The 21,939-nt window shown below is 48.1% G+C and overlaps 1 protein-coding gene across 4 annotated transcripts; it reads right to left on the minus strand.

Annotated features, from left to right (window-relative positions):
* Positions 1-1,982: 1,982 nt before the first annotated feature.
* On the minus strand, positions 1,983-17,472 carry PHETA1 (PH domain containing endocytic trafficking adaptor 1). 4 transcript variants are annotated; one of them, XM_032947268.2, is made up of 4 exons: positions 17,274-17,472; positions 13,719-13,822; positions 8,727-9,225; positions 1,983-7,167 (listed from the first exon to the last, which is right to left on the minus strand). In XM_032947268.2, the coding sequence occupies exons 3-4, from the start codon at positions 9,199-9,201 to the stop codon at positions 6,758-6,760; spliced, it is 885 nt and encodes a 294-aa protein (XP_032803159.1). In that variant the 5' UTR covers positions 9,202-9,225; positions 13,719-13,822; positions 17,274-17,472; the 3' UTR covers positions 1,983-6,757. The 4 variants fall into 4 exon arrangements, with proteins under 4 accessions (XP_032803159.1, XP_032803158.1, XP_032803157.1 ...); XM_032947267.2 differs by having other exon boundaries at positions 13,719-13,847; XM_032947266.2 differs by lacking the exon at positions 13,719-13,822.
* Positions 17,473-21,939: the final 4,467 nt, after the last annotated feature.

The raw sequence follows: 21,939 nt of genomic DNA on the forward strand, positions 1-21,939 counted from the left end.
GATTTAACACAAACTATAATCAGTGTGGCCCAAAATACTTAAAACTATACATTCTGGCCACGCGGCGTGGCGTTAACTACGTCTCCTGCTATACAGGAGGTTGTGGGTTCGATCCCGACCCCATGTATGTTTTGAGATTGCGTGTTCTCGCCGTGGTCGCGTGGATTTTTCTCCGGGTCCTCCGGTTGTTCCCTCCACATTTATAATCGACATCACGCGTTCAGAATATTTGGCTGCTATAAATTAATTCCACGTGACGATGGGCCACTTCGTTGAGCGATCATTTGTGGCCAGGTCGCTTCTGAAAAATATCTGTACGGCTCAGTGGGCCTTACCTGGTAAAATAAAAACAGTTGAAAATGTGCATCCAATGTTCCGTGCTGAAAGATTCGTTTCTTTTTTAAAGTGTCATCAACATATGTTATTTACCAAATGAATACACCACAGTTTCAACGCAGATCAGACACGAAGCAAAGACCGGAACGCGTGCGCGCACAGATGCGAGTGATGTTGTACATTCAGGTTAAAACAGCAAACACTTGGGAAACATAACTGCAACATGAAGCCCTTTTAAAAAAAGATGTTTGTTAAAATTTTTATCGAAATTTAGTTTGACAAAGTCGTTTACGATACATTGTTATATTTGTGTTGCTTTCCATCACGGCACTGCCTGCAGGACATGGCGAGACATCTCACCAATCGGTATCCCCATCTATTCCATTACTTGTTCCGTGCCACTCAAGTAACCTATTCAAATATAATCTAAATGCAACATGTCGAGAACTTGTGTGTACGGAACGCAGCGGGCACTGTTTGACAGCTAAGAGGCGGGCCATGGTCATAGACAGAGACGTAAAAGGAGAGAGGGTTGGTGTAGCCCAGACATGGGCAAAGTACGGCCCCTTGGGCTTTTTAATCCGGCCCGCCGAACTTGTCCAAATAATATTATTAAATTAAATTTTACCTTTCTCCTGTAATGCCCCCATTTCCCCATTAGATGGCGCACTTTGACCGGGAGTTACGACATGTTTTTGTATTGTTCACGTTCGTGCAATTTGTTAAATTGCCTTGCAAATAAATGCTTTGCTACCTGTCAAAGGCCAAATCCTTTCACGTAATGATTTTTACATGTCATTTATATTAGTTCAAACAAACACTCCATCCATCTGTTCTTAGCCCGGCCCCTCTGTGAAATTTTAGAACCCATTGTGGCCCGCGAGTCAAAAAATTTGCCCACCCCTGGTTGAGCACTGAACTTGAAACATGGGGCAAGGGAAATCGACAGCACAGACTGCTGGGGGAAGTCCCCATAGTGGGGGCTGCCGTGCGCTACCGCGTCACAGTGTCAACGGCAGCCGGTATATCTCCATCAGGAGACATGAATGCGCGCGGTAATGTTATGATTGGGGGCGGGGGTAAGTGGGTGGGGGGTGGAGGGGGAGATACGTTCAGGAAAATCCAAACAACAGGAAGCGAGTGGTTTTGAGAGGAAGGGAAGAACGCATGCCCTCGGCACATGCTGGTGTCACGAGATCTCCCCCGCCGCCCACCCATGCCGCACCCCGGCTATTAAAAAAAAAATGGAAACTGGAGGCAGTAGCTATGAGAAACAGCCATGAAACCAGGCCCTGTCGTGGCCAGTGCTTGCACACACGTTACCTCACTACCTGGTACCCGTAACCTAATATGCAATGCGCACGAACACTGCGCCTTTTCGTCGGTCTAGCTCCCACAAACGCTGGTTCCAAGTGAATTGTGCAATGAAAGGGTGTGTGTGTGTGTGTGTGGGGGCATAAGGACCCCACAAAAGCCCGTGGGTCAATGGAGCCGCAGTTAACCTCATGTTCGGTTCCAATTCTGAAAAGCGGCAACAAGGTAATTGGAGAATGTAAGCGTTGACAAGCGCACACACACGTCATCTTTATATTCTTGGTTCTTTCGGTAAAGTCACGTAGAAGGGAAACAATAAAATAATAAAAATATAAAACTTATCTTTCTTTAATTAAAAATGAAAAAGTGACATGTGAGCATCCGATGACACCAATGACAATTTGCTCATTTAAAGTTGCAGTCACAAATACGAATGTTTTTTTTTACCAAACACAACGCTCGCAGCACTGACAGGCAACTGAACTCAACAATATTACACAGTTAAAAAGGCCAGATCTAGGATCAATTACTATCGTAATTGTGTCATTCCATTATGAATTAATTTCACATCATTGTAATGCTGCTATAAGTGTAATTAGAATGGACTCAAGAGTCTGGCGAATAACGGGCTTAATTTCGTGTTGTGATTGGGATTACAGATTTCTTCTGTCCATATTTACAAACACAGCTTGTGTTTCACAGCACAAGGCACCCCTGCTTTCATACTGTTGATACTCATCACCAACACCGCGACTGGTTTAACATTTAACGAAGTGTGTGTATTTTGACAGCGCCATCTCGTCAGTAGGCGCCACGGTGTTAACATCCTCGCCTGGTATGCAGGAGGTCGTGTGTTCGATTCCGACTCTGACGCCTGAATATTTGGAGCTTGCATGTTCTCCCCGCGGTCGCGTGGATTTTCCTCCGGGTCCTCCAGTTTTCTCCGCCACTTATACATTTCCACAGGATAGGCCACTTTGTCGAGTTATCATATGTGGCCAGGTCGCTTCGGGAAAAAAGAGCTACGTAGATTAGTGGGCCTTACCTGGTCAAATAAAAAAAGTTTAGTTTAAGTACGGTCAAATTATCCCTGTGACCCGCGAGGCGTTGGGGAGGTCATCACCCAACAGCGGATTAACAAAGGACCATGCGCGGACATTGCGAGTTACGTGTTCGTACGAGCCAGCGGCGTGGAGGGGGACACGCACCCCGAACATGCCGTTGGACAGCAGTTACACAACAACAAAAAGAGAAGCGAAGCGAAATTCAAGATGACTCGCACTGTACTTCATTAAACACACAAACACGCGCACGCTACACTAAAACAATATAACATTATTAAACACGGCAATAATTTGATCTAAAGTAATGAAAACGCGAGACGCTATTTGCATTTCCGGCTTGCAAACCCCAGCCAATAATAAAAACCAACCCTGACATTGAGGCCAGCAGGCTAAGCACCTGCAAAGATATTGCTGGTAAAGGAACATCACTTTTAAGGCATTCATAACCTGTGGGAAGTTTCATTCTAAAAATACACATTTATGTAGAAGTGTAATAATTCATCACTTCCCCCCGGAAGAATTCTGGGGTTACAATTGAGTATTTTCTGTCTATTTTACATCGTCAACTTTGTATGTTCTGCCGTCTTAATTCCATTCACCTTGAAGTCACATTTGCATACAATTTATTAAAGTTTGCACGAACTATTTTTTACACGCACCATTCAACGCGTGCATTGTGAGAGCGTGAAATTCCATGATAAATTGATTCATCGTCACGGGCCTATGTTCGGCATTGTAAATGAAACTGAGAAACGAGTTTCCTCTGAAAATTTTTCACACAAATTAAACCGAGCAGGCACAAGGAGTATTTAAACATGCCAGACCCAGGGCATGTGCTTTGCAACATAGACAATAACATACCTCATTCGGTGTGCAAAACCCATTTTTGGGGCAAGTTCCACGCGGGCAGCTTCATGCACACGGGAGCACTCTGGCGAGGTCATAAACCGCACAAGGCTCTCGCCATAACATTTTGAGACTCGCAAGGTCAGGCCCGACCGAGGCAGGTTCAGACGCCATGTACCAACGTCACGTGAAGGATCCAGTTAGCTCGAAGCCGGACAGCCAGAGTTGTAGTGCAATACACAATTTTTACATCACCCCATCACAAACGCAAATAAAGGAAATGTCACACACACACACACACACGTGGAGTTGTCAAAACTGGTTGGATGAGGCATTTTAGACGTCTGGCAATAACCATCAGTTTTTTTGTCAGATCAGATAAATGTGTCGTTATACCTGCCACCACCCGACACAGCCAATTGGTAAGGTTTGTCATGTAAACAAACAATAACAATGCAGCGACATGGAGGCATTAAAATACCAAACACAATGAATACCTTCAGCTCATTCTCCAGTTTCTCTGCCATGTGTGTGTATGCACTTTCATTGAATACCTCAAGACAATGTAAACATAAATGTAGTGTCCATTCAATTGTACATGTACCTCCACGACTTTCCCCAACACACCTTATAGACTCTAGACGTGTCCGCACTTCGAATGAGATTATATACGGTACACCGCACGCGCCTTTGAAAATGTAATTCAGCAAGTGTGATACCTCCATTTATAATGGCAATGGCCAGCACAGTGACGTGTGACCAAACAACCCTTATGATCAACATGGCGTGGGAAGACCTCCCTCTTCAGCAGCGGATTGACAATGAGTTTCGGGCCTTTATTTACATTGCCTACCCTGGGCAGAAAAAAAAACTAGCAGTGCCTCTATGTATTTGTGTGATACAGGGGGACTGCATTCACCACTTGCAACTGTATTCTAGACAGCACTGAATTACAGCTCCCCCAGCTCGTACCTGAGAGGAAGCATGTTCGACTCCCTTGTGTGGTCTCTCCCATAAGACTCGTGGTCGAATCCGTACCTACCCGCAAAATCGGGCGATACTTCCTTTGTTACGTTCAAGCAGAACCTGAATTCATTGTCCTCAACTCCGAACTCCAAATGTTCATCTACATCAGTTTTCCCAAACTCCCGTCCTCGTGACCCATTACGGTATACCTCTCCGTATTTGCCAATCTTACGTTCGTTTCACATGCAAGTTAGTTACACGCTGCACGTGCCTTACGATTGCCAGGCACATCTCTCGCATAACGTACAGAGCACCGATTCAAATCAAGGATGTGTCACGTGATATTCAAATGCTTAGCAATCATCAGGCAAGTGCAGTGCATTATCATCGCTTCAAACACAATTTGTCATTACATAACCATTAAAAGGCATGCGGTGGTCTTGTCATGGGGACTGAGAGATTGGAAAACGATCAAACATATTGAAGAAGATAAAAATGGGTGAATCCAAAGTGCTGTTACGACGAAGGTTGTGAAAATGAAGACCCTGTGAAGTTAACATTCACAAAGGTAGGTTCGCAGCACACTGGTGTCATAGCCAAAATCACAAACTCGCCACTCGCTTGTAACTTGCCACGCTTAGTTCACATCGGTCGATTCTCAGGAGTTTCCTTGAATAAACTGTAATAAGGTCACTATGGTGTGACCGAGCAAATGGAAAATCCAGTCACGCTTATTTATCTGCCACTCTCGCTGTGGAATCAACATCAGCTGTGTTCCTGCAAATAATTGTGCAAGTAGTAAATATTGAAATGTGTCCCAAGCATGTAATTCATTTTGGAAACACATTAAAATGATTGCAGAATATTGTTTAACGATAAATATGCCAAACGTAGCACTAGTTTTGTGTAAGAAATCTTTTTTTAATATATATTGTGCAAAACATTTGAGAAAACTGGTGGAAAGGATAATATGCTTGGCAGGTGAAATATAAATACAATGTTGGAAACACAGCTGACGACGGCGAGACTGGACTAGTCTCTTTGGTGATCTCCAATGTAACACATTATTCGGGGACATACATTTTAAGGCTTCGTTAGTGGGAATAAAAGCATTAAAAGTCAAGGTGACGGGGATTGCTCCCGGTGAGTTATTGAACAAATTATTTGGCGATGCTGCTAATGCGTTGGCAGAGGCACTCAAGCACAAATAAAAACAACAAAACAAATATTCGTCAATAACACTGTGGACTTATAAAGGAAAAATATACGTGACATTTCTGGAAATGCTCCTTCTTGTGCTATAAAGAAGAGCTATTGCTCAAAACGCCGCCCATTATAGATATATTTTTTTCCTTTTAAGGCCACAATGTTATTGACTAATGTGTTGAGTTTTTTTTTTACCATATGCATTCACCATTATAATATAAATGCATCGTCCCGTACATCTATATTAAATTATTAATTAATCATGTTGCATGGAAATGATACATGATTCTTACTGGGTGCTCATTAGGGCTCTCTTGTAGATAGCAAGTAGAACAACAAGTGAGCCTTCGGGGCAATCTCGTTCCCACCAAAATGTTAGATCAATTGTGCTGTCGTCATCACATCGTGAGAACCAAGTAAACGTGTTCTCGTCTCTCGTCAAACAGTGCAATTATTCGTGTCTGACATCGGGGCCCATGGAAGAGGACGTCACAGAGCTATCTCAGCCAAAAACAGCACTGGCACCGCGAAACCAAAGGGACTGCACTGCGACGTTACAGTTAAACTCCCTGTGCTTGAGGGGGGGGGGGGCCGAGGGTTCGCACCCACGCCCGGATAAAGCGCCCGGATAAAGTGCCATCGTTTATTTGGGCACAAACTTAATACCCGCGTACTAGAAAGGCTCTGGGATTTCAACAGCGCAGGGACACAGGCGCACATTCTATTCTTAACTTGTATCCAAGGAAGTCCCTGGCCAAATTCGGATACCATTACAGTGACATAAAAACAAATGACCACAGCTCACCCGACAGTTACCACGTTTTAACAAACAAAAATAAGAATAAAAAGAGACGGCGGGCAATCTTCACGCGGTCGTTCACAGTCCCACAGATTTGCTGACCTGAAAGATGGAGGGACGTAGCCTATCGGTGCCGAGCAGTGCGCTGCGCGACTTCCCACTGCGGCGAGCTCCTTGAGAGTTTAGCGCGCGCGCAATCAACGCTCACGATTCGAGGCTTTCGCGATCACTGGGTCGGCGGCGGCGGCGGGCCGACCCGAGCGTCGCTGGCGAGGCTGTGCTTCCACTGCTCCCTGAGCTGGCACACGGCGGCGCCGTACTGCTGGTGTAGCCGCAGGAAATTTGGCTGGGCCTCGGGGCCCGACGAATCGGCGGCTTCGTCGCCGCCCGCAGCGGAGCTGATGGGCAGCAAACCGTTCCTGAGGTTGTGGCACGAGGCAGACGGGAGCAGGCTCGGCGAGGGGGGCAGCTGCAGGGGACGCGATGAAGTGTCGTCGTTGCCGGGGGCCTTCACCGTATGCGACCGGCGGGGCGTGTGCTTAGCGGGGGGCGGCGGCGCCTCCGTGGAGGCCCGAGGTCGGGCGTTGGCGGCGTCAGTGTCCCATGGCACGCTGCTGTACCTGCCCTTCAGTGGCCCTGGTGGGGTTGAACAAGGAAGAAAAATCACGCCGATGTGTGGATTCTGCAGCCACATTCCAGCATGCGTTTGTTCTCGCACAGATTTACTTCGTGACAGTCATGTCACGTTTGAAGGTGCACAACGAGGTGACAAGATGTAACCTGGTCCCCATCTAAAATTATTATTTGTTTACCCAAACGGTATTTACCTGTGGCAAAATACACTTGGCATGCGAAATATGACATAGTAAGACTATGGTGCATGTAACAACGTGCGCACATGGTCTGTGATGTCATCAATTTATAATCCATCATCTTTACAAGAGTTATCATGACCCCCTCCCCCCAACGCGTCCCCCCCGCCATGCTACAGGCAGATGGATAGGAGCTAATACATTAATATTTTCAATGCATTAATGCCTTCGCTGGAAACCATTAAAACACAAACAAAACGTATGCCGTCACCATGTGACTCAAGAGGACGTTTTTTTTTATTGCCGGCGAGATGCACTGTGCTAGGAAATTTGCCCCCAAGTTGTGACAAAATACAGAACGAAAGTGGCCCTGCCAATAATCAGAAAGACCTTGCTGAAGCCAGACAGTGCAAAATTAAACCGTGCCAAACAAAATTTAAGTGGCAGTGATTTTCTGAAGGCCAACTTTGGTCTGCAGTGCTATACGATAGTTTCAAGGGTAACATGATAAACACTCAAGCTCAAATACTAAAATAAAATAATCATGTTTAGGATGCCAAAACTAACGGCCCTGTGACGCAAATGAAAAGCAATCGGACCACAAGGGGCTTTCGCAACGCTGACAATCTGCCAAATTTTTAAATTAGCCCCTAGTATTAGTTTGGACACAAAACTGAAGTGTTTCCTCAACATCCCTGGAAACGTTGAAAAATGGCATTTTGGAATTTACATTAGTTGCCTCTTTTTGTTTCTCTGCCACAATTGTTCTCGTGACATCGTGCAACGAGGCGAATACATTACAATTTGGACCTCTTGCGGTGAACCACGACCACGTGTCGCAGAACAGCTCCAGAAAGATGACGTCAGAGAACTACTTTCAAAGTAATTTCATTGGGCCACTTATCCATGCTAATAGCACACATTTTTATGCACTGCAAAGACTGTTGCTCAATATGAAACCTGTAATTATCCAGAGTTATGGAATCGAGTTCCATCTGGTCAAAAAAAAATGTTGACGAGATGTTCTTTTGTGCAGTCATTGGTGACTGGGCTGAGAATTCAATTTTATAACAGGTGCTTGCCTGGTTTCGAACCCACAATTTCAGTGGTGCTGGCCCCGGTGCTCAACCAAAGCCATCACCTACCACCCTTAGCCAGAATCCTGGGTAGAGGATCCTAGGAGAGGCAGGTTGCAGGGTAGAGCACATAGTGCATGTCTTAAAGCTCTCTCTGCGCACCCTTTAAACCCACAGCTCCCGTGCCCCGAAAGGAATCACCGTCACGAATAATAAGAATCCTGTGGGCACTGACGGTGGCAGCGGTGGGACTAAACCGACGATCTTGACACAACAACAGAAACCCGTTGCCGCTGCCGCCACTCACCGTTGACCTTCCTGGTTCTCTCCAGCTTCACCGCCGGCCCCTGATCCTCGAGCAACGTGGGGTCGGCCCCCTCAAGCCCCACGAGCAGCAGGTACTGCTGCTCCAGCTCGGACGCCAGCGTGCGCATGTAGCCGTGGTTGGCGGTGGTGAGCGCGCGCACCCACGCCTTCAGCTCGTCCTGGTCGCCCGCCGCCAGCGTGTAGGTGCGCGAGCCGGCGCCCTCGAAGCGCAGCGCGAAGGCGAAGTCCGTGGAGGCGGCATCGCACAGCTCGACCATGCAGCCCTCGAGCACCACGACGCCCAGCGGCTCGCGGTCGCCTTGTGCCTCGAAGTAGAAGAGCAGGTTGCCCTTGAGCACGAACCAGCGGCGCTGGTAGGACGTGTGGACCTCGCCCTTCTTGCGCAGGTAGCCCTGACGGTCGACGGGCGAGTCGCAGTTGGCGTAGTACGTCAGGCACCGCTTGTTGAGCTTCATCTCCCCGGGCGGCGGTTCGGAAATCTGCGGCAGTAACAGGGCGGCGGTCACGTTCCCGCTGTGTTTGTCACAACGGTTCCATCGGTTTGTTTGTCCTGGTTCTTTGGACCAATGTTTTTTCCACTCGGTCATGTACAAGACTGCCGATAACAGGACCTGTGAGCTGTGAGTTTGTGTTTTTGAGTCAAATTGTAGAAACATTTTTTCCCTTTTGCTGTGCCTGGGTCGTTGACATTCATTGCAAACCCACACAGTGGCCGCTGGGGTATGGTTTAATTCCTCATTGACATTCCAATTTCGAGAAGAGAAAAAATATTTACAAAAATATTTACGTTTAAGTGAATGCGTGTGTTGGAGGCTCGGAATGATTTCTCACGGAGTTAAGGATTCAATTCAACGCAGCCATGCGGTCGTTATTGAAAGCAATTTTATAATAAAAAAAACACTAAAATAGCACCTTTAGAAAAAGTTGTCCCACTGCACTTTACAGGAATACAAATATGGGGCCATCCATTTAGTACGTACGCATGGAGGGGGGTTAACCCAAATGTGTACGCTTGCGTATGGGGGGGTCTACTGACAATGTAATTGCTTAAACACGTTAATATTATTAATCCTTGATCGTTTCTGCGTGGATTAAATATCGGCCGTTCTATAGGTTTTGGGGGGGGGGGATACGTCAAGTGTACGTACGCAGGTGGGGGGGGGGGGGGGTGTACAAAGTACGCACGCGTACAGGGGGGGGGGGGGAGGGGTCAAGTTTTGACAGATTTTTGCGTACGTACTAAATGGATGGCCCCTATAAAAAAAAAACTGTCAGGCTACAACTGCTATTTTAATAAATCAAATCTTTTTTAAAAGAGGAAATATGCACATTCAAACTAAAAATGAACAAGCATGTACCAATTGAGAAATTGTAAAGATTACTATTTTTTTTGTTGTCTCTAGTGGTGATTTCAAAATCAATTATGGACTCCCAAGTCCCTGACTGTTGGCGAGTGAGTTACACCGTGTAGGTCCATAAAGAGAGACATTTAAGTGAAGAGGCGTCAACATGTTTGTTGAAAGGCAGCCTGTGGGATATAAGCCTTGGAGTGCCAGGGGAACAAAAAGTGGAATTTAATTTGCATTAAAAGGTATTATCATCACTAAAGTTACCATATTCAGGTTTTACCGCGTGAAAATTACAAATTATTGACAGGAACACGGATAACTTTAAAGTGAAAATGTAAACCATAAAATGGATTCTATATTACGTAAGCCAGCTAAGTAAGTGTCCAGCGAACAGCAGAAGTGTTTGAGAACGGGAATAATACGATGGCTGGGTTTAACTTATCCTGCCAGAACAATCTTCTATCCCAACAAGCACAGATCCACATTGTCTGTTTTTTTGCATTCCTGAGGAGTGGCTTTAAGAACCCATGAGGAGAAAACAAGTGTTCATTGTCAGAAGTGGTGTTTCATGTAGTTCCACTGAGCATTATTTAACAAATGTTAAAACGTGTCCTTCAGAGCATGATTTTCAGGATGGGTTGGAACGCAACAACGTCCCCTACCAAGCGTAGTGTCCTGACTTGCAAAGCAATTAGGAGTGCTGTTATTATGTAAGCGGTTGTAGCGACTTGAGGCACGGCTTTATTTTTAAGCCTCACATTTGAGTACTAATCAGTAGATTGAAGAAGTGCTTCTACGTCTAGGTTGACCTCATTTTAAGTAATTACTGTGCGACCTGTCTTTCAGAATGTAACTATCTTGTGAAGAGCCATAAAGAAGGCTGTCTCTGGTGTAGGCCAATCAGTTTCAAAGGCAATGGATGAATGTGTAATGACAATACAGCCTGCATGTGGTGTGAAGAGACTATTGGCCACGGGAGGTAATGACAGGGGAGTCAGCCTTCAGTACGAATGCACTAGTGGCCACGGGAGGTAATGACAGGGGTATCAGTTGTGAGTGCGAAGGGACTGGTGGCTACGGGAATGTTCGAGAACGGAGCTTAGTCAGGCGACGAAGAGGACGGTGGAGTCTGCCGATGGAGCGAGCGTCCAGAGTCAGCGAGAATGATCGAGAAGGGGGGCGTGGCCTCGAGTTGGTATATAAGGGGAAGATGCGCGGGAGACTCTGGGCTGCTGTACTGGGATCTCCACCTGATGTCAAGTGAACGTGTCTTCAATGAAGTGCCATCTCAAGAGAAGTGTGTCAAGTCGTCATTACACATGTATTTGCATGTTTTGCCACAAGTATGTGTGGTTAATGCAAACTTGGATGCCTTGCAATATATAGGTGTCTATTTCGAAATTTGAACACCTTAACACCTGTGTTGTTGCCAGCAAGGATAAAGCCTATTCTTCTGCACTGGGATGTTTGGTCAATTCCATTCATGAGAATTTGGCTTAATGTGGAACTCCCTGAGAAAACCCACCACTCTGCATACGAGGAGATGACACTCACTCGGCATCTCCTGGCCTACACCTAGCAGCGCCATGCCTACAATACCTGGCAAGCCCTGTTGTTCACCCAACCAAATACTAACTAGACTCACCTCTGCACAGCTTCCGAGATTCGCCACGATTGTGTGCATTCTGAGCATTTGCCTTACTGACCCTTATAATGTAAGCCATGGCTTAAAATACCATAGTTACCTCCTTTATCATTATTTGTATTATACTTGTTTACCCAAGGAAGTCTCGCTGAATATCAAGGCTCTTTCAGGAGAGTCCTGCCAAGTTCTCACACTCATCTGAATGTTTATTTATTCTGGAGGAATCCGATTAGCTATAAAGCTCGTTTTAACAGATATCCAGGAGGAGCGGTTAAGAACGTTACAATACAAAAACGTGAGAAAGTACAAGGTAAACATATAACCCAAACACACAAATAAAACGAAACCATCCCCATCTTTCCAGGCAAACCCCACTGGGGTATTCACTTATTTCTCAGAAGCGACCTGGCCACAAATGATAGCTCAACAAAGCGGCCCATCGTTTGGACATTTATAGCGGGAGAAAATATAGCCATGCAAAATGTAGTCATGGAAAATGTTGCAATGTGTAATCCCAACTGGAGTAGTTTGCAGGTATTTGCTGATCATTCTGATATTTGGCCAATACCAGTAACATTGCGTTCTTCTTTGCTATAAAAACATAGAACACCCAGAGGAAACCCACGCAGAAGATGGGAGAACGGCGCTAGCTCAGGACAGGAACGTACCAGAGTCAGGAATCAAAAGCAGGCCTTTCTCGTTTCTGAAAATCAATATTTTGTGGTAAACCTTCAAATACAAAATGTGACATTTTTGTTGTTGTTGTATCTTTGGCGCTCCGCTGTTCTTCATTCCCCGTTTTGATGACCACGCTCAGTTCACTCGTAGCACGCTGCTCTTGAGCTCTACCCAAAACATTCCCCTTGCAAAATAACGTACAGTCACTTCAATGGGGGCTCTAATCCGATTTTTTTAAAATGTCTTTGCAATTCATTGATACAGCACTGTATATTATTACAGTATATCAACAGCATAATTAATTTTGCGGAAACTCCGAATATGATAATTTAAAAAAATACCAGATGGCAAGTGTAACGAATGTGGTTAGAGGCAAGCACCCCCCAGGAACTGAGAGGCAAGTTAAAAAAGAGATGGTTTGAAATGATAAACCACGATATGAAGGAATGTGGGGTGGACATGCAAGGCTCAGGCAAGGAATGAAGACTAAGCAAGCAGACACTCCGATTGAGTGGAGAGAGGAAACAATATTGAGAAAAGGTGAAGTTGAATTGCCTGTTTGTTTTTATATATTTGCTACACGTTATATATATGTTTATATATGCCGCGACGTGCAACACTATTACAATTAACGCGCCACTTATGAGCACCACTCGGCACAGCTAAATAAAAAAAATAACAAACAATTCCATTGTGAATATCTAGAGTATGGTAAACATATAAAAGATAATAATACGACGTGTTCACCCGTCGTTCACCCGGATCGCGCGTGCAAATGAGTGCCAACAAATAATTTCAGGAAATGGGCACCGATTAACAAAAAAAGGGCCGACCTATTTTGAGACAAGTTGAAAAAAAAGCAGCACCCATTCTACGTAAAAGCAACTGCTCATTCCCACTTTTCCGATAGAAATGAAATGTCCGAGTCGAGCGCTAGCACACGAGTGAACACGTGTGGAGGGTGGTGGTGGGAGGAGTGGTTGCGAGTGAACACGTGTGGAGGGTGGTGGTGGTGGGAGGAGTGGTTGCGAGTGAACACGTGTGGAGGGTGGTGGTGGTGCGAAGAGTGGTTGCGAGTGAACACGTGTGGAGGGTGGTGGTGGGAGTGGTTGCGAGTGAACACGTGGAGGGTGGTGGTGGGAGGAGTGGTTGTGAGTGAACACGTGTGGAGGGTGGTGGTGGTGGGAGGAGTGGTTGTGAGTGAACACGTGTGGAGGGTGGTGGTGGTGGGAGGAGTGGTTGTGAGTGAACACGTGTGGAGGGTGGTGGTGGGAGTGATCAGCGTAATCGCGCAACGAACCCGGCCACTCGAAGTCGCCTTCAGGGCCAACAGCGGGGACCCACCCGGCTGCAAGAACCGGTCCCTGGGGGCCTCCCAAGTGCCGGATTAAGCGAGTGCGGGGCCTGTGGCAAATGTTATAAAGGGGCCCTAAATAAAAAAGACAAAAATATATATATAAAATAACTTGCATAGTAAATTGTATCTTTTTTTCATTCGCTATACAGCCATATAAATACGACAAATCGCTAACCTCAAACACCCAGTCGTTCATAAAAGTTCAAGTCATCATAGTACTAATAATAGTACTAATAATAGTAATAGAGCAAGTGCAGAATCACTGAACCGGAGCACTTGAAAAGTGTGGGGCCCGTAGCATATGCTACTTTGCTACGAGCATAATCTCGTACTGCGCCTCCCCCCTAGGTCGACTCGGCCTCAAAACGAGTTGCGTGGTGGCAGCGTGTCGCATAATACAAACATCGCCCACCGGGTTGACAAATGTGGCCGGACGTGGTGCTGCCCACCCAGCACCCCCCATCCCGTCTTCGTTTGGCAGTGGCGGCAGCCTGAAATAGTTGCTACTCCATACTCTTTGGTTCTTTCGGTAAAGTCACGTAGGTAGAAAAATAACAGATGACGACGTTTCGATCGCAACGCAAGCAATCGTCATCAGGTGGGACAACCACAGCAAGAAAAAAAAAACTGCTGAAACGTCGTGATCTATTATTTTTGTTTCAACCTACGTGACTTTACCGAAAGAACCAAATAGTATGGATTCCTGCAGACACGAAAGCTTCAAATCAAAATTAGTTGGTCCTCGATAACAACTCTTGTCCCAACATCCCTTTAAACGGCTATAACGCGGGAAGGGGGGGGGGGTATTTGTATACGATTGTATGCTACTTACTTAAGAGTGTGTATAGATATCTACAGTGTGTACCATGTGTAGTAGCCAAGGCCGTGAAGGTACGCCAATCACATGTTTTTTTCTCACCCTCGTTCCCACAATCGGCGGCGAAACGTCGACTACCGACTACCCCGGCGGCTTTCATAACTTGGGCAACTTTCCTGGAACGCGATACACGGGCACCCGAATGTCGCTTTCGGTTTATCTGCCACCCTTCCTCAACCTTCACCACCCCCCTGACCCCGGTCGCCTCCTTACTCCGTCTCATTCAAACTTGTGGCCACGCAACAACCACCACCCATCCCACCCCTCCTCGACCGTTCAAACACCGAAGTTAAAGGCTTTCGTGACCAATATCATCCATAATACTGGGTGGGTTGGGGGAGGGTCTTCTTTCGGTTAGATCGCGTAAATGCGTGTCAATTAAACCCCGACACAGCCAATTAGTAAGGTTTGTCACGTAAACAGAACGTGGCAATTCGTTACTGGTCACAGCAGCAGCAGCAACGCCGGTGGTGTTGGAGGGCAAATCCACGACATTTTCTGCCGTCAAACTCTTCCTCCCGATCGACTTTTCCGCCCCCTCCCCCACTCTCCCCCCAAAAGTAAACAACTTTATTGATTAAAATAAATGATCGAATGTAAACTTGACCACCGAAAGAAAATAAAGAACAAAGATCCCACCCCACCCATTGTGACCTTAACGGACTGTTAGGGCAAGTGCTGTTAGCGAGCAGCGCCTACACAGGACGGTACACAAAGGGCGAGTGGGTGGCAACCACAGCACCAGGTACACTCATTTGAGTCCGAGTCCACCTAGGGGAGGGCTCAGGAACGATTCGGATAATCGTCCACTGGTGTTGGCCCTGAGCGGGAATGGTAGCCGCAGCCACCGCTCCCCACCAGCACACCACCAACCAGCACACCACCAACCAGCACACCACCAACCAGCACACCACCAACCAGCACACCACCAACCAGCACACCACCAACCAGCACACCACCAACCAGCACACCACCAACCAGCACACCACCAACCAGCACACCACCAACCAGCACACCACCAACCAGCACACCACCAACCAGCACACCACCAACCAGCACACCACCAACCAGCACCACCACCAACCAGCCTCAGCACCACCACCACTCCCAGCACCACCACCCGCATCAACCACTTCCCAGTGCCACCACCACCATCACCAACCTGCCCCATCACCAACCAGCCTCAGCACCAACCAGCCCCATCACCACCACCACCAACCAGCCCCATCACCAACCAGCCCCATCACCAACCAGCACCACCACCACCAACCAGCCCCATCACCAACCAGCCCCATCACCAACCAGCCTCAGCACCAACCAGCCCCATCACCACCACCACCAACCAGCCCCATCACCAACCAGCCCCATCACCAACCAGCCCCATCACCAACCAGCCCCATCATCACCAACCAGCCCCATCACCAACCAGCACCACCACCAACCAGCCCCATCACCAACCAGCCCCATCACCAACCAGCACCACCACCACCAACCAGCCCCATCACCAACCAGCCTCAGCACCAACCAGCCCCATCACCACCACCACCAACCAGCCCCATCACCAACCAGCCCCATCACCAACCAGCCCCATCACCAACCAGCCCCATCATCACCAACCAGCCCCATCACCAACCAGCACCACCACCAACCAGCCCCATCACCAACCAGCCCCATCACCAACCAGCACCACCACCACCAACCAGCCCCATCACCAACCAGCCCCATCACCAACCAGCCCCATCACCAACCAGCCCCATCACCAACCAGCACCACCACCAACCAGCCCCATCATCACCAACCAGCCCCATCACCAACCAGCCCCATCACCAACCAGCCCCATCATCACCAACCAGCCCCATCACCAACCAGCCCCATCACCAACCAGCCCCATCACCAACCAGCCCCATCATCACCAACCAGCACCACCACCAACCAGCCCCATCACCACCAACCACCACCACCACCAACCAGCCTCAGCACCACCACCAACCAGCCCCATCATCACCAACCAGCCCCATCATCACCAACCAGCCCCATCACCACCAACCAGCACCACCACCAACCAGCCCCATCACCAACCAGCCCCATCACCAACCAGCCCCATCACCACCAACCAGCCCCATCACCAACCAGCCCCACCACCAACCAGCCCCATCACCAACCAGCCCCATCACCACCACCTCTGTGAGGAGGAGGCCCAGGACCGGCTTCGGACGATCGTCCCCGGTGCCGTTGTCCCGAGAGCAGGAATCGAACTCGGCTCGGCGGTGGTTCGCGGCGTAGCGCGCTAACCACCCCACCCCACACACACCGCAAGAGAACAACGCCACAACAACAACAACACCACCACCACAACGCAACACTCGCAACGAAACTTTCAGGCAAAGCGTCGCTACGTACGGCGGATGTCGCTCGGCGCACGGACGAGCAGTGGGGGGGGAGGTGGGGGGCGAGAGTTGGGGACGAGAGTTGGGGACGAGCAGTCGACTCGTCGCCCCCCTCGCGGCCGCACGAACCTTCCTCTCCACCCCCCCACCAACAACCTTCCCGCCGCTCCGCCTACCTCGTCGCCGACACCAACACCAAACCCCAACCACGGCGGCTTGTAAGTTGTGACCCACCTGCCGTGAAGGAGATGGAAGCGAGTCCGCGCCGGCCTTTAAAACCTTTTTTTAAATTACTACGTTGGGGCGAGATGTTTGAGCGAAACAAACAAAAAAAACACAAAGACTCCTTCACGTCCTCAATGCCGTCTCCTGATGCCGTCTCCCTCAACTCCGTCGCTCGCTACTCCCCCCACCACCACCACTCACCCGTCCCCCCCACCACTCGTCACGTGACCCTCGCAGCCACGAGAGGGCGCTACACACGCCTCCACCAACTCCCCCCACCCACCAACTCCCCCCACCCACCAACTCCCCCCACCCACCAACTCCCCCCACCCACCAACTCCCCCCACCCACCAACTCCCCCCACCCACCAACTCCCCCCACCCACCAACTCCCCCCACCCACCAACTCCACGCACCCACCAACTCCCCCCACTCACCAACTCCCCCAACCCATCAACTCCCCCCACCCACCAACTCCACCCACACACCAACTCCCCCCACCCACCAACTCCCCCCACCCACCAACTCCCCCCACTCACCAACTCCCCCCACCCACCAACTCCACCCACACACGAACTCCCCCCACCCATCAACTCCCCCCACCCACCAACTCTCCCCCCCACCAACTCTCCCCCCCACCAACCCCCCCTCCAACCCCCCCCCTGCCAACTCTCCCACCAACCCCCCTCCAACCAACTCCCCACCAAACCCCCCTCTCCACCCCCCCCTCCAACCCCAAACCCACCAACTCTCCCCCCCACCAACCCCCCCTCCAACCCCCCCCACCAACTCTCCCCCCCACCAACCCCCCCGCCAACCCCCCCCCACCAACTCTCCCCCCCACCAACCCCCCTCCAACCGCCCAGTTTCATTGCCAGAAAGGCTAAACCCTATTATTTATTCATACAATTCACACATTATTGGTCAACCCGTGTGCCCTTTAAATTAAATCTCAACGTTCCTCCTGCAATGCCCCCCATCACCACACGGCAGAAACACAAAATAGACAATTCTATATTTAAAGCTTTCGTGACTGCTAGGATCCATACTCTTTGGTTCTATTGGGTAAAGTCAAAGAGTGCAAAATAGACACCTAAAATGTTTGTTTTTTCCCGCATTGAAACGTCTGTACCGCCATATGGACCTGAAATCTCAATGTCCCTGCACAATAATAGGGCGGTAAACCGTATGGGGTTGACAACGATATGCGATTAAAATCACCGTGCAATTAAAACATTTAGTTTTTGTTCCTGGGTAGTAAGCGTTATTTTCTAATTGCTTATGCCTCAAAAGTACAGAAAATCGCTGTTATCCCCCCACAAACTTTGCTTTTGTGACCAGGACAGTGATAGTTTGAAATTTATCTATTTTCAATGAGAAAACGTGGTGTGCATTTGTGGTCATTCCTTCACGTGGTAAAGTCTTGGCCACAAAGGCAACTTCCAGTGCTAGGTGAAGTCTACGGGTGGTGGCAGTGGACCACCGCGTGTGTCCGGTCTTCGCACCGAATGAGCCGAATGGCTCACAGGGCTATACCAAATAAATAAAACTATGAAACCTGGTGGGCTCGCATTGGTGACACCGCTTTTGCTCCTCTATTTAAAGACCGATACGGGAAGACTTTCTTCACAGCTCAGGACTAATGGGCCCGACTAATCACGCCGGTGTGCTGAAGCAGCAACTAACCGGCACGTTTTGCTTACGAGACGAAACCTTACTAATTGGCGGATTAAACGACACACATTCATTGACATGATATAACACTCCCATATAAAAAAAAACATATTTTTTTGCAGCTTGTGTCTGTTTCGTTATCGAACAGCTTCTGTCTGCGTGGCATTTGCCGAGAGCGATGCGTTCCCGGAAGCTGCATACAACAGCACGGGGGGGGAGTGGGGGTGGACCGTAGCTCGCGGATGCGCGTCGCAGACGGTGAAGAAAACAAGAGCATCTGTCCGCCGCTCCTGGTTCTCGGAAGATTTAAGTAGTAATCGCGTCTAAAGGTTTGTTGATTAAACGAATCGTGAATTGAAGAGGGGGGTGGGGATATCGATTAGTTTTTTTTTAAATGCATGCAAATGCACAAATCCGACGAGTACAGCAGGTACAAACAGGGCAAAGCGGACGGTAATCTGTGAATGAAGAGCTTCACAGCTCATCGGATTCCTCCGGTATAAATACATATTCTGATTCGACGAAGGCGCAAGTAGAATTCTTCTTCTTCTTTCGTGTGGCTGATGTACATGCAGAGCAACAACTACAATTTCACATTCACGTGGTCAAAGCCGGCTAGCTAACCGAATCGGGAGCAGCTGAGTGGCGCTGTCGCTGCGATGTCTCCTTCGTATTTGTGGATCGGAGCGTTGCATCGTTACGCGTTGTCCGGTCTAGTTCCGAATGACCACAGTCACACACGACTGGAGAGTTTTTTTTTAATTAAATTTCCATTTGGGGCCGTCCATAAATGACGTCACGCACCTAGAAGGGGGGGGGGGGTGGTCAGACATTTGTGACGATGTGTGACGAGGGGGGGGGTGAGAAATGTGACGTCACATCAAAATGCGCAACTTTAAATAAATATAGACAACGCGTTCTACTTCATTAAATATACTTTTTAATAAATGTTTTCTTCTACAACATCAGAGTACAGCGCCACATTAAATACGCACAACAATGACAATAGTTTAAAGCGATTTGAAACATGTTTTATTTTTGGGGGGGGGGGGCAGAGCTTTGTGACGTCATATTTGAGGGGGGGTCTGACTTTTTGTGACGCCGTGTGACGAGGGGGTGGGGTAGGGTAAAAAATCGTCCATAATCCCGTGACGTCATTTATGGACGGGCCCTTTGTGCATCAGGTGGCACCCGCATTGCCGCCCTTTGAGCAGTGGACGAAGTTTAGGGTGGACCCGTCAGCAAGCTTCGTGTAAGACCAAACCCCGCGGATCTTGTGCGTTTGGGTCTTTCACAAGGCACTGAACTTACACGGGGCAGCGGCTGTTTTCACAAGGGGGCGTTGCAAGGGATTCAGAGTGGGGCGCGGGGGGGCACGCAGCGATCTGCACATGGCTTCTGTTGTTTGTGGAGTAACTCATGCAGCCAGCTGTGGCTCTAGGGTTTGGTGTTACATGTTATTTACGTAGTTTATTGTAAAAAAAATCGGTCACGGTCCTTGTGATCACTGTTACGTTGCAATTATGGCTTTATGTTTTGGTGATTTGGAAAACGTTTTTTGGTTTGGACATGTTTGTTTTGTATGTAGTACGGAGTTAGATTGATGGTCTTAATCTAAGTTTTTGTGGTTGTTGTTGTTGTTGTTTGACTTGCATCCCACTGGGATTTTTGCACACAGCGTTGGTGTACGGTGCTTTTTTTCAGGAATATTTTTGCTGTTATTTTTTTCAATGGATTTTCTGTTTGCACAGTCACATAGTCACTTTAAGATGTTTTTTCTTGTTCGTATTTTTGTTTGTTTTGTTTGTTGTGGTTGCACCCGATTCAAGAGCCGGATGGCTCACAGGGCTATACCAAAATAAACTGAACTGAAACTGAACTCAACGGGGAGGCTTGTGCCGAGTCAGGCGACGAGTTTGCGTTAACACAAGAGGGCGCTGCCTTCACGACAATGTGGAGAAAAAATAAAATCGTCTTGAATGGAATCGCCGTCCGAATTCACCCGGAGTCACAAAACCAGCAGCCACCCGCCTTTGCCTCGCCCAATATTTTCTCTCTCCCAATATTTAACGCCGAGTCGATCTACTGAGTACACAGCACAGACCTGGCAATTCATGGCCAAAACCTCGTGTGTGTGTGTGCGTGTATCGCATCCCGTGCAAGAAACTATTTGGCGGCGGTTTTGTGGAGGAGGCCTTGGTCCAGCAGGTGGATTCATCGTGGACCAAGTTACGATGTAGGTGATGGCCAAGTGTCGAACCTAAGTCTCTGCAGCCGTGAGCGGGCTGCTTCGGGACGTTGTTCACGATTCATTTGCGGCTCTTTTAAATATTGAGTTCCGAAAAAAAAAACCCCAATACAATGGCTCCTCTTTGCTATTTCATGCATGTCGACCTCCTTATCAGTGACCTTACCTTATTGCAGACCAATTCAGACATGAATGGGACCTTTTTGCCAGTAATACTAAGAATAGGGTTGAACCCTTTCTGGAAATAAAAACACCAAATAGAGACCATTTGCAAGGAATAAAGTACTGCATCAACCACACACGGTACTTGTGTGCTTAATGCAGACATGATTCCTTGCAAACGGTTTTATATTTGGTGTTTGAACATCTTAACGCCTGTTTCATTGCCAGAAAGGATAAAACATTATTTCTTCAAACAATTCAGACCTTATTGGTCACCCCGTGCCCTTTTAAATCCCAAACGTTACTCCTACAAAGTCCCATCACAAGGGAGAAACACAAACAAAATAGATTTTGAAACGGCTGTACGCCGAATGGACCTGAAAACTCAATTTCCCCTGTACAAGAATAGGGGGTAATAAACCGTATGGGTTCACAGCGATGTTATTTTGGTTTCAGACTGTTTGGGGGATAATCAGCACACTATATACTACGTACTGTATATATTTACACATACACTCTTGTGTAAGTCACACACAACCCCCCCCCCCCCCCGCGTTATAGCCGTTTAAAGGGATGTTGGGAGAAGAGTTGT

The sequence above is a fragment of the Petromyzon marinus genome, chromosome 5 (genome assembly GCF_048934315.1).
Source record: "Petromyzon marinus isolate PM22_M1 ecotype Great Lakes invasive population chromosome 5, UKy_Petmar_22M1.pri1.0, whole genome shotgun sequence".
In the NCBI taxonomy this organism is placed as follows: Eukaryota; Metazoa; Chordata; class Hyperoartia; order Petromyzontiformes; family Petromyzontidae; genus Petromyzon; species Petromyzon marinus.

Excerpts from the sequence above, each read along its gene's own strand:
- PHETA1 (XM_032947266.2), bottom strand. The coding sequence starts at position 9,201 with ATGAAGCTCAACAAGCGGTGCCTGACGTACTACGCCAACTGCGACTCG. Across the intron at positions 7,168-8,726 it reads GAGAACCAGGAAGGTCAACG|GGCCACTGAAGGGCAGGTAC; the intron begins GTGAGTGGCGGC and ends CAACCCCACCAG.